We start from the raw sequence: 13486 nt of genomic DNA, 5'->3' as shown, positions 1-13486 counted from the left end.
AGCACACACCCAGGCACTAAGCACAAAATACCAGGTGAAAGTACAGAGGTCTGGCAACAGGACAAGCAAACACATGCTGGGATCCCACCGGCTGTGATGAGGGAAGGAGTGAAAACCAGTATGTTAACTATGAGGTGTCGACCAAATTCCTTTCATGTCTTTGATGTGAAGTTTTTTCTTTATTCGATTTTCCCCCTTGAGACCAAGTTTCACTATGTAGTACAGGCTGGCCTCAACTTGTGATCTTCCTGCCTCTGTCTCCTGAGTGCTGCGATTATAGGTCTGCATCACTCTCTTAGTTTTCTTTCAAAGTCCTTTACTCTAAGGAATCTTTTAATACAACGTAAATATGCTAATTTATCAAAAATTAAAATTTCAAATAGAAGTATGAAGAGTAAGCATGAAGTTTCCTAATCCTTCTTCCCACCAATTTGCTTGCCTCCTCTAAAATGTCCAGTGTGAACATTTTAATGCCTCTGTTAAGAAACAATCTGTGTCCTGATCCCAGAATCTAAAGAGTATCAGGATTACAGTGTGTGCCTAGAGGAATCTTTTGGATGATCCAGAGTGGGCTGGCATGGAGGAGAGCAAATCCTGGGGTGGTCATGGCCATGTCCTGTCCATGGCATACCAGTAGAGGGCACCCCCAGTGCATCCAGGTATTCAGTCAGTGAGTTTTATAGGCTGCCTGCATGTTCTCTGCTGCTTGTTTTTTTGTTTTTGTTTTTGATGTCCCTCATTTTATGAAGCTCTTTAATTTTGACTTACTCAAGTCTACCGGCTTCCTCTAGGATCATATATTTTTAGTGTTATTTCACGTCTACTTAGCTGTCATTAAGATCCTCCCCACCTTTTCCCTCCCCTTTCCTTCCCATCCCTTCCCACTCAGGGCCTCATCCTTGCTTGACTGGTGCTTTATCATTTGAGCCATACTTCCAACATAGCCTTTTGCTGATTACTTTTTAAGAGGGAGTCTTTTGGACTTTTCTGCTTAGCTTGGTTTCAAAGTACAATCCTCTGGATCTCAGCTTCTTAAGTAGCTAAGTTATAGGCATGAACCACCAGTGTCCATTATTACTAAAGGCTTTTTTCATTATATAATTGTATATTTTTATCTGATAATTTTTCTCTTGGAAGAGAAAATTGCCTACCCTTTCCTTGACTGCACTAAACATCTCCCCATTTCTCAAACATAACATGCAGTATTTAGTACCTCTGAGTCATAGCTCATGTAATCACTTAGAATTTTCTTGCTTTCCAGTCTATGACCAGGCAACTCCTACTCAGCCTTTATTCGTTAAATATTACATCTTCCCTAGACTTATTTTTCTGTTCATTCAGCAATCATTTGTTGAGCATCTACTTTATGCTGAGTATTTTGTCATTAAGAGTAGCCAATAACTCGAGGAAGTTGTAGTTTAGAGAGAGGTACATTTAGAACCAATAGTTGTGATAAAATATGATATGCATCCTGGGAAAAAGTGTTTGAGCAGGATATTGAACAGAGTGAGGACAAGGCAGATCTGAGAAGTTAGCCTTTGAGCAGAATCCTGAAGTCTAGGAAGAAGTCAGTAAGCCAGGGAGGCACTCCAGTTCACTGTATTAACTACAAATGATGAAGACCCCACTGAAAGCAAGGGGCAGGCCAAAACTGAAGATTTTAAGTATCAATATTTTATTAACTTATAAATAATAAAACACCCGTGGATAGAACACCCGCTCACTCACTGCACATTTTGTGTGATGTAATGCAGGAACAAGCAGAGCTGGCCAGACAAGGCTCCATGACACGTGAAGATGTCTGCCAGCTGCGCTGGCCACAGTAGATGCAGGAATAATCAGCCATCTTGACTCACAATAAATTAGATTTGTTGAAAATATCCATGTTTGTCTTCTCCTTATCTCAACAGAGCAACCAGCTGTTACTCTTCAGTATATGTGTCACCCTCCTGGCATTAGCGTCAAACTCAAACTGTGATGATCCATTGAAGAAATAGAAAAACCCTGTGAACAGAAATGAAAAAAAAAAGTCATCCTCCAAGTAAATCAGCCGTGTGAATTATATAGCTTAGAATAGGAACAAGCAAATCATGGATTGCGTGATTATATTAAGTATTCTCTGAGATAGGCACTGTGTTCAAAGTGTTACATTGATGCATAAAAAGGTGTGAGGTATTATTAATGAGGCTAAGCTGAAAATTAGGAAGGTTTTATGGTTTTCCAAGATAACATTTCCAAAGAAAAATGGATGGAGTATTCCATTTCATCTGTTTTACTCCAAAGCCAGTGCTCCAAAACAGTAGATACTTCCTGTAAGTAGATGGAGTTGAGTGGTATATTAATATCTTAGTTATCCCTCAGCCCATGTTCTTTCCAACCTCTCCTCCGCCAGCTACATCCTAAAGCACTTGGGAGGTAATTCCATCCAGGGACATGGGAAGAAGTTCCTTCCCTGCTTTGTGTACTTGATGATCAAATTGTTTTATTACCAAGGTCATTGGCCTTATTAGCATTATAATTGTGAAGCCCTCCAGAATCTCCTCAGAATAAGCAAAGAATAAATTTTGTTTTCCCAGATACCCAATACCAGAATCAGATTTGGCTATTTGAGCGTGTGGGAAGGCTGCTATTTATCTACAACTGACTATTGTAAACAACTGTGGGCTAAAGAAACCCACACAAGGTTTCTCGGGAGGGATAGGAGGAAAGGGAAAACTGGATGGGCTTGAGAATAAAATCCAGCCACCAGTAAACCTGACACACACTTGATTGTACTTTTATACAGACATCTGACCTGAAAGGTAATGGCTTCTATGTGAGGATGGACCTTTGATTTTGTGTGCAGGTTTGAAACAAACTTGAACAATAGTCAAATAAAATCTAAACCCAGTGTTCATATATTAGAAAGTTAAAATTTTCAGGGACATAAGACTGAATGATTTGAAAACTTTTGATTCTTCATTTTTCTGACATTTAAGTGACTTTGTGGAGGTACATTTGCATAGCATAAACGCTGCCAATTTTAAGCGTATGGCTTGATCATTTTTACTAAATATCATCCAAAGATTTGTATACAGATATTTATAGCAGCATTTTCAACAGTAGGCAAGAAGCTGAAGCAGTCCAAAAGAGACCACACTTCATTTTGATAGCATGAAATACTTGTAGTGCACGTGCTGTCAATTAATGACATGGTGGCCCTCTTACCAAATGCCTGTAATACAGCATCGACCTTGGGCCCAACTCCCGGAAAGCCATCAGCTATTCGTCTGGGGAAGCCTCGCTCCATGGATTGACTCTTTTCATCAAATCTGCACAGTGAAAGAGATGTAGTTCAACACTTCTGGCAGTGGGATGAGCAGTAGATGCCCTGAGAACAGCAGTTGGCTTCTTGATCTCTCTTGGGCTCTGATTCACATAACCCACTGGTCCACATTCTAAAACCCTTTACATTTGAAAAGCTGAATAACTAAATTATCTTCCTCATAATCAAAAGGTTCAAATCAAAGAAACTTAGAAGGGGTGGACAAAGCCATTCCTCTTGTATCTCACCTCCAGTATTCATCTTTTACAAAGAAGTATGTTTTTTCCTTTTCTTTATCAGAAACTGCTGCATCAATTTTCTTTATGGTTGGAGGAAATCCCAGGGTGTGGATGTCTTTCGGGTAATCTGCTTGTATATCAGTTCCTCTCACTGCCCAGAACTTATTTCCTATTAAAAACAAGAAAATATGACTGGAGGCACAATGGTAACTTATAAATGGTAATTGTGCATTGTTGAATTAAAAAGATCTTGGTTTTAGTTCCAATCCCAATATTTAGTTTTTGGCTGGTATTTAATAAATATTTCCTGAGTACATGAATGAATGAATATTCATTCATTCAAATAAAAAATTATTATGTAACTATGGTTCATTGCCTTCCTGTATATTATTTATAAATGACAGTGACTGGTTCTTGATTTAAATTTCTAACCTTGACTTCCCTTCTGAGCTGATCTACATGAGTGAATTAATCACTTTATGGACATTTCATCCGAGATACCTCACAACCACCATGTGCAATCTGTGCTTCTGAGCACTACAGCATCCACCTAAATTCAAGTGAATCTGTTGATCTCTCTACCTTTGATTTGCTCACCAGTCTGAATTATTCACCTGCTATCTATGTGTCTTGCTTCATCTGATCTGAATGCCTTCTGCCTGTTCCAGCAGCTCCATGTGCCCTGCTTTTGCAAAACCCTTCTGTGTTTAAGACTTCTAAATTGAAAGCTCATCTAAACACAAAGGTTCACACAGCAAAGCTCCCTCCTTCAAGTCTTAACACCATGTCTTCCAAGACTCTTTTCAGAGAGTTAGTTCTGTAATTCATGTGGGAGGGTAAAGACCAAGAAATAGCCAGAATATTCCTGAAAAATAGAATGATGAGAAGATCACCTCTGTGTTAGGAAGCTTTACTATGTGAGATAGTGCAGTACCAGGGCAAGGACAGACAAATTGACGAATGGAACTATCCAGGCCCAGTAGCTCCTCAGATTTCTAAATTACTCTTTCAGTTTGTCTATTGATAAAATGCTATTTGAATTTCTATTGCTTCTTGAGTCACTTTGTTTCACCCAGTTTTTGCAGGAATTTGCTGATTTTGTCTAAAATCAATTGGTACCAAGCTTTCAGATCCTTATTTTATCTAGTTATTGATATCTCATTTTCTTTGCTAATATTGAATCATTTCACCTTTCTTTTTCTTCATCAGCTTTATAAGATATTCAATAATTTTTCTAGTCTTATTAGACAGCTGACTTTTGGCCTTGTTGGTCATCTCTACTTTGTTTATTGGGTACTGGGATAAAAACCAGGATTTTATTCCATAAAAAAATCTTTTGTCCTTTGAATGAGCACTGTCACATCCATAGATAAATTGACATTTTTAACTGTAAAATTTTTATCCATGAATATAGGATTTCATCTATTTTTTCAGGGCACTCATTGAATGTTTAAAAATACAAGTATAATGTTCTTTATATATGTTATTAAAGTATTAACATCAAGTCTTGCAGTAAAAAAATCATCTAAAATTTAATATAATAGGGAAAAATTCATGCTTATGAAATTTTTGCAATAAGATTTTGCAGTAAGATTTTTGGCATATATTAATTATGCAAAGGGAGTTTCATTGTAGGTTTTATTTTAATAAGTAAAAATTCTCATATAGTACTTACCTTTATTTTTTGTCAGTTGTGGGGCTTGAACTCAAGGCCTGGGCTCTGTTCCTGAGCTCTTTTATGCTCAAGGCTAGCATACTACCACTTTGAGCCAAAGTGCCACTTCCAACTACTTACCTTTAAAAATAAAAACAGTATCCTTGCTGATAACTTCATAGGCTGCATCCAACTCTGATGGAAGAGAGGGCCAAAATGCAGAAATCAAGTGACGCTGAGGTTGGAGACTCCAGCGGGGTCTGCGCCAAAAGAATCTGTAACACATAGAAATCATTTGCCAATGTCTTTCCTCTTTAAGTATATGTAGACATAGTTATATGAGAAAAGGAGCATAGCCTCCTTTTAGTCAATGTCAGTGCACCCTGTCAGGTCTGCCTCACATGTCATTCTGTGGCAGAATTATTGACTACTTTCAGTATCATAATATTATGTACGTCTTGTGTTGGTGTCTGACTAACACTTCTGGGCAGAGACAAAGGAAATGGGTAGTAGCAGTGACATAGCAAAGGGAAAAGGGAATTGATAGATCAGGTACAGGATTTTTCTTTCAGCTCTATATCTTTTTGTACTACTGGAATATTGTGCATAAGCACATATGCCACTTTTTCTAAAAATAACTTATTGAACTAATACTCTTTAGTGAAAATAAAGATCCTACTCTGCTTCTATAGGTTTGCAAGTATTCATTTTGAGAGTCAGCAAAGATTCATTTGACAAAGCAGGGCTGAATGGGAGAAATGGAAAGGAAATGAAAGGAAATGGAAAGGAGTAGCTCCTGCAGGACAGGTAGAACAAGGCAGCAAGAGGCTTAGAGTGACAGAAGGTGTGTTGGATGGGTCTGTGCCTTCGGAGCTGTGGGATTCCAGCCTAAACCCTACCATGTCACCTAGCAACCCTGAATCCAACTTTTAGGTTTTCTAGTCCTACCTGTCTTTAAAGAACAGGAGTTCTCCTCTTAGGGTGCTGACAGCATCGAAGGACAGAGCAGGATCGCACTTGGCTGGTGTTCTGTGTCTTGGAGGCATGTATTCTGTGGGTACCACAGGGGCTGTCGGGGAGGGAGGAGGAGGAGGCCCTGGAGGGTTCAGATGGGGAGAGGCACAGATCAGGAGGAATGTCAATTTCCACACTTTCCAAACATTCTCGAGGTTTTGGGGGTGATGAGCATCATACAACATTGAAAAAGAAAGAACACGGGAAAAGAATAGGCTTTGGTTTTGTCCTCACTCACCATAGAGAGACTGGATGCCAGCGATATCATCTTGAGAAAGGTGGAACTGGGCCAGGTCCTTGAAGGACTGGTAGACAGGGAACATCAAAGCTTCACGGTTGGCTGAGTGAAAGAGGCCCAGGGAGTGGCCAAGTTCATGAGCAGCAACCAGGAATAAATTGGTCCCTATTTGGAAACCATAAATGTTCAGAGTCTAATAGCTGTTTGTGCTGTAAAATGCATATAGAACACATGCCAGCCCAAAGGATAGCCTCAGTGTCTTTTCTCTTATCTGTGAGTTCATTGATTATCATGTACAAGAACTCATATGCTTAGCTGGCGCCAGTGACTCATGCCTGTCATCCTAGCTACTCAGGAGGCTGAGATCTGAGGATCGCAATTCAAAGCCAGCTCTGGCAGGAAACTCCGTGAAACTCTTATCTCCAATAAACCACCAGAAAACCGGAAGTGGTGCTGTAGCTCAAGTGGTAGAGCACTAGCCTTGAGCTGAAGAGCTGAGGGACAGCGCTCAGGCCTAGAGTTCGAGGCCCATGACCGCCAAAAAAAAAAAAAAAAAGAATCATGTGCTTTCCAAGGTTGACTTGTAGTCAGTTCATCAGACACTTTTCCACTTTATACTTCCCTAGTTGTCTCCTTGTTCAAGAAAACTGGGTTCCTATGTGGACAATGATAAGCATTGCTTCTTGAAGGTATTTCTTTGGCAGGACCAAGAATAATACTCTGTCAGTAAATATTACTCTTTATGGTCCCAAAATGAAAGGAAAGTCATTGTTCAAGTTTAGTAATATATACCAGTTTCAATTTCAGCATTAATGAATCACAGAGTATGTATGCATTCTTTAAACTCTTAAGCAACAAAACGAAGGTTATTTCCCACAGGGAGATTTTTCTTCCTCTTTGTCATTTTTTTCCTCTTTGTCATTTGTAACTTACATTGTCAAAACTTCCCAGTAATAAATGTCATTTGGTTTGTACAATCTTCAGTTTAAAGCAATTTAATAACAGTCTTCTACAGCACAAACACAGCTGGAAATCAGCTGTTCTCTATATTATAAGATCCTTATTAGCAGTAGAAATTATTGAACCAAGAAATTATGAGAAAAGAATAGCTGTTGAAATAAAACTAGATCATTTCATGCACCAAAAACTCGAGGTCAGTACATTCAGTAAAGGTGCTTGCCCCATTTGTACTATGGATCCTAATCAACTTCAGAAACCACAATTGCCAAATATTCTATTTCCATACTTCAGAAGCCAGTTGATAAGACAAATAGCATGCAGTTAACATCAGCCATTGCGTTTAGACTCAGCAGTCTTTTGGAACCAATTTAGAAAACACAACAACTGGGGCTGGGAATGTGGCTCAGTGGAAGAGTGCTTGCTTTGCATGCCTGAGGCCCTGAGTTCGATTCCTCAGCACCACATAAGCAAAAAGAAAAAATGCCAGAAGTGGCGCTGTGGCTCAAGTGGTAGAGTGCTAGCCTTGAGCTGAAGAGCTGAGGGACAGACCCCAGGCCCAGACACACACACACACTCACAACAACTAAGCTCCCTGGCTAGCCACAGTGCTGTGCTTATTTAAGCAGATGTCTTAGAATTTTTTACTTTCTTGATGTTTTCTCTTGATCTTTACTTTTAAGAACAAAGGAGGCAAATGAGAAGGAAGTGAAAATACCAAGGGCATAGTTTGGGGTCTAAAATTATCCTGTGGAATTCATTTTATACCTATCACTTATTATTTAAGTGATGAAAAGGATTATTCATTACAGAAGGTCTAAAATCTCCACAAGATCCTAAGTTGTGGAAATAAGATTGCATGCTCCTTACTGCATTGTATTTGGTAAGGAGAGGAGGAAGAAGAAAATAGACTTGTGAAAAAGTTCTTTAGTAATGATTAGTACTTCTGGTTACCACATAACTAATCAGAAATTTCAGCTGTTAGGATATGCCATTTATGGCCCATTCTGGATAACTAAATAATTCTTGGAGCATTAGACGTGATTTCTAAACTTGTCGTCAAGGTCTGTGACTCACCTGATGCATTCTCTGTCCATTTTTCATCCTCGTCAAAGTGAACGTCTCCATAAAACCCAGGCCCAGGTGGATAGGCATGAGCCAAACTATTTCCTGGTCCATCAAAAGGGTAAAAATCTCCATGCTCTAGTGGAAGAATGAAATAAGGGATATCTTCTTAGTTATTTCAGTTGGAGAGTAGCAAACACACTAATCTGAAAGTTGGTGGCTCTTCCAGTTCCTCATGTTGAAGCTTAACCTCTAATGCAATGGAATTAAAAGATGGAGCCTTTAGGAGTAGCTCAAATACAAATAGTATCCATGAGGGCTTCGTGATGGCATTAGTGAGTCATGAGAGAGGCTGGACAAAGCCACCTTGCTGTTTGTGCCATTGAAGCCACAGCAAATGCCACCTATGAAGAAGACTCATTCACCAGACACCAGATCTGCTGCAGCTCGATGTTGGATTTCTCAGCCAAAGGAACTCTGAGCAATGGATTTCTGTTCTTCTGAATTCCTCAATCTAAGGAATTTTGCTTAGGAGCTCAAACTGTCCAAGCCACAAGATAAATGGTTACCTCTAACGGCGAAGGATATCATGATGTCAGCCTCTCCCGCATACATCCTGAAGAATGTGAGTGGAGTCACCTCCGCCCAGACTCTCAGAGCTTTCTCAATGGCAGAATCCACCACTTGTCTTGGCAAATCTGGCGTGTAATTCACAATCCTGGATGAGAAAAATCGAGAAAGGTGGCATTGGTTCCTGTGGCACAGATGATGAAGTTACAGTCTTCTGGGAAAACCTTGGCCCCATTACCTGTAGGTGAGGTGGTTTTTCTGCCACTTTGGTGTGTCAGGAAAGGTGGTGAAGTGACCAACGTCGGGAACGCCACACCTGGGCCTGCCCATCATCCTCATCGTGTCGGAGTCCAGCTTCCCTGTCACCTCCAGCCCCAGGAACTTCTGCATTTCTTGGATTTTTTTAACAACAGGACTACTGTCCTTTCTTCTAAAAATTTGTTTTTCTTCTTTTCCAAAATTGTAGTAGCTTTCTAGATAGTGCTAATGGAATAATAATTAAAAGTTATTATTATCCATTTTCCCAAATTTCCAAAACTATTTTAGTTATTACACAGTTTATTGAAATGAAAGTAGATATAACAATCTGATCTGTCACTAAGATGTTTTATTTTACAGTTTCATTGCAATTAACTTATTAGTTAATTAAATAAATTGATAATATGTAAATACTTTTTTGGATAAATATAATCTAACTTTTTCCATTACTAATATAGATCTGCTTCAAGACTGCAGTGAGATTAATTTTTTTGTCCCCACATAGCAAATAATAATATAAATAGCATTTACTGATTTTTTTTTGAGGATCAAAACTAGTATTTTTTTGTCATCAATTTAGAGCTATCGAAGTAGATCTGACATGGGAGGCTTCATCTGTTTTGTTTTTGTTCTTTTCACTTATCCTCAAGGCCGCCGTCATTGTTTTATTCTAACCCTGAGAGATGGCCTCCACTTCCTATGCCTTTCTTTCTCTGTTAAATGAAGGGCATTTCCACCTCTAGCACTTTAGCAATCTCTACTGCTAAACGAACAGTTCCAACACTAACTCCCAACCAAGTGATTCTGTTTTGTGTTGGAGAACCAAGTATACACACTTGGTCCTTCTCATGGACCATCCATATGGCTACAGTGGATGCTTCCATTAAATACCTGAGCAAGCTCCATGGTCTTCTGCTCCTCTTCTTTCACTGCCCCATGCAGGGGATGCGCTGTGCAGAGGGGTAGACCCAGCAGCATGAGGATGGCTAGGTACTTCATTCTGAAGCACTCTGCATTCTTCATTCTGACTGCTTTTGCCTTAAGAAAATCCTTTTTCTATCTACTGGCTTCTTTCTCTACCTTCTAGTGGCCACCCTTTTATAGAGAAACAATGTTTAGATCACCAACAGCATGATTCACAGATATGTTGTTTTATTTTAAATCAGAATGACGACAAGCATATTCACAAAAATTCAATATGAAGATGATATAGCCTGCATCAGTAATTCCCCTCAACCTACTAAACTTGACTCAACAACTAATCTCCAGGAAGTGGTTTCTGTGTTTGCAAAGAGGAAAAAGAACTGGTTGGATGCTTCATATTTGTTTATTTACTAGGAGATCATCGAAATGACTGGAGAAACACCAAATGTCTAAACATTTTTAAAGCAGTGCAGTTTTCTTTAAAAACACTGCATTATGAACTCAAATATGAAAAGGTCAGGAATGAATAGATGAACGGATACAATTTCCAAATATAACCATGGTCTAATGTGGGGATTGCTATCAAGGAAGTGTCTGTCTCCTTGCTCAGACTTCATTTTGTGGGTCTTCATTTACAACAGGTATTTCTGATTTTCAGCCCTGGAGTAGGAATATTTTGAGAGGGAAAAGGGCATGAACAGCACCAGGAAGATTCAAGGAAAGATTCAAAAGAGACAACTGTGGTGTTCACACATCCTGTACTTTAGAATGGCTGACATGGTCATCGTGCTCCCTTAAAACTTAAGTTAAAATAAATGACATCTGAACTAAGATGGCCCTTCTATCTTCATATTCTTCTCTGTTTTTCAAAGCTAGTTTCGTCCTTTCTTTTTCCTCACATAGTACAAAGGAAGAGTTGAACTGTGATATATAGTGAGGAATGACTTCCATTTCTTCTTTTTCTTCCTTCACCCTTTCCTTTCTTCAGCCAAAAACAGGGCTGAGGGGTAGAGTTCACACTGTAACACATCAAGTATGATAACGGTTCTGTCAGATTAGACTATTGACATAAGTGACCCTGAAATTCTGGCAGAAGAGACATACACTTTTCTTCCAATAAAGATGAATAAGTTGTTTTTCAAATCATATATAAAGCATTGCCAAGTATGGGAAATTAATGAATGCTTAGATGATCTTTCCAGTGTCATCCACCACTTGAGTAGAGGTAGACTGGACAGGTAAGGATGTCCAGAAACTAGGAGGCTCTGAAGCTTACAAGCCAGAGTTAGGGTTCTTCTTGGGCCAGCAAGTCAACTGTAGTTTAATGTACTGAGGAGTTTGCTCCATGGTAGAATGGCCTGGCTGTCTGCTTGAAAATCAGAGGGGAGGGGCCTTGGAGCGGAGGAAGTATGTGTGTGTATTTGTGTGTGTGTGTGTGTATATACGTACGTGTGTACACTGTTTTTTTCATCCTTGAGAATTTGATAAGCATTGTTGTAAATGCTTATGCTGAGAAGCCTCTTGCCTTTCATTGGGCTCCAAATTCTTTATCAGCAAGATGAATAAGTCCATAATAGTGCCCTTAGGCATTGACTGGACACGTTCTGAGATGCTTCGTATTCATCTGAATCATACCTTTATTGGTGTTGGCACATCCTGTTGATGGAATGTATTCTGTAGTAATGAGAGCTATGTTTATGACTGCAATTGGCTAAACATCAAACCACACGCCTCACAGGAGTGATACACTGTGTGAGCTTGTCCTCATGAAACCATTAGACCTGGGAGAAATTAATCACTGGGGTCTTGGTTGTGTTTAAATAAATTCTTATTAAATTTACTATAGTAAATTGGGCAAGCTGACCTGTATAATTCAATTTTAAGGAAAGGAGAGGCCCATATGTAAAGATCTGCTGTTGTATGCCATAGATCTCTTGTATGGCATGTTCTAAATGTATGCTATTTCTAATGTATAAGACAACTCAAAGAGGTTGAGATTAGACACAGAAAAACCCCAAGGTTTGCTCATGAACCAGTGGTAGAAGATTGCTCAGAAGTGCTAGCGAAATCTCCTGGCTTTGACCATGGCTCTTGCCCAACATTTTTCTTTTAGGTTCTAACATTATTTGTATTTCTCCCATTTTTGACACACTGAACTTACCTTTAATAAATTGTTGCTTTTTTGTTGTTGTTCTGTCCTTCTAACTGATCTTCTTGCTAATCTATCTGATTCTTTTGGGTTCTGTCTAGCCATGTTGGCACCTGCCACTCTTCTTGTCTTATGCTGCACAGATGAGGTCCAAACAGGAATTCGCAGTCTGTTTACAGTGTGTTCCATACAATCTGTATCTAGACTTAGGGCTATGTAGCAGGTTGAACCAGTTCTTGGATACTCATCTTTAACACCCTGTGGCCTCTGACTTAAAGACAGTCCATATGCACACAAGGCCCCATGTCAACATGACACGGACAAGTATTTTGCAACTTCTCCTTTCACTGGAAGTGCTGATTTTATTTCTCCTTTCACTGGAAATGCTGATTTTATTCCAGATCAGGGTTATTTTTCTATACCACAAACTCAGATTAAAGTGAGAAGTTTACCCCTTACATACTTTTTTTTTCATTTCCTGGAGTTTGTTTCAATAAATAATATTTTTAATGTTCTTCCCCTAAGGTTATCTTCCTTTAGTCTGACTGTGTGTGAATGCCTAGAGTCCTGTATATTTATCACATTCAAATATATATATATATGTATACACACACACACACACACACACACACACACACACACACACACACACACACACATATATATAACCTCCACATATGAGAGAAGACATTTTTAATACTAATTTACTAATTCATGCTATGGAAAAACTATCAGCTGAAGTGCACTTGTGGACTTAGATAATAAAGGAAATCTCTAAATACTCTTCTAATATCACTCTATGAAGTTCCTTAAGAAAAGCATATCTGTTATAGTAGTTACCCATTTAGCTAAGTTTTTTGTTTTGTTTTTTTTTTTGGGTCCGGTCGTGGGGCCTGAACTCTGGGCCTGGGCACTATCCCTCAGCTCTTCAGCTCAAGGCTAGTGCTCTACCACCTGAGCCACAGCGCCACTTCCGGCTTTTTTTCTTTTTGCTTATGTGGTGCTGAAGAATCAAACCCAGGGCCTCAGGCATGCAAGGCAAGCGCTCTATCACTGAGCCACCTTCCCAGCCCCTTTAGCAAAGTTTACAGAGGTCTATGATCTGTTTTGTATT

General features: G+C 39.2%; 1 protein-coding gene across 1 annotated transcript; it reads right to left on the bottom strand.

The window, feature by feature from the left end:
- Positions 1 to 1723: 1723 nt before the first annotated feature.
- Positions 1724 to 10298, bottom strand: Mmp10 (matrix metallopeptidase 10). The gene is made up of 10 exons (XM_013009578.1): positions 10191 to 10298; positions 9280 to 9524; positions 9041 to 9189; positions 8484 to 8609; positions 6450 to 6614; positions 6146 to 6293; positions 5339 to 5472; positions 3553 to 3712; positions 3208 to 3311; positions 1724 to 2004 (listed from the first exon to the last, which is right to left on the bottom strand). The coding sequence occupies exons 1-10, from the start codon at positions 10296 to 10298 to the stop codon at positions 1904 to 1906; spliced, it is 1440 nt and encodes a 479-aa protein (XP_012865032.1). The 3' UTR covers positions 1724 to 1903.
- Between the last annotated feature and the right edge of the window lie 3188 nt (positions 10299 to 13486).

The sequence above is a fragment of the Dipodomys ordii genome, unplaced genomic scaffold (genome assembly GCF_000151885.1).
Source record: "Dipodomys ordii isolate 6190 unplaced genomic scaffold, Dord_2.0 Scaffold10, whole genome shotgun sequence".
NCBI lineage: Eukaryota > Metazoa > Chordata > Mammalia > Rodentia > Heteromyidae > Dipodomys > Dipodomys ordii.
This window is presented reverse-complemented; position numbering and strand designations above follow the sequence as displayed.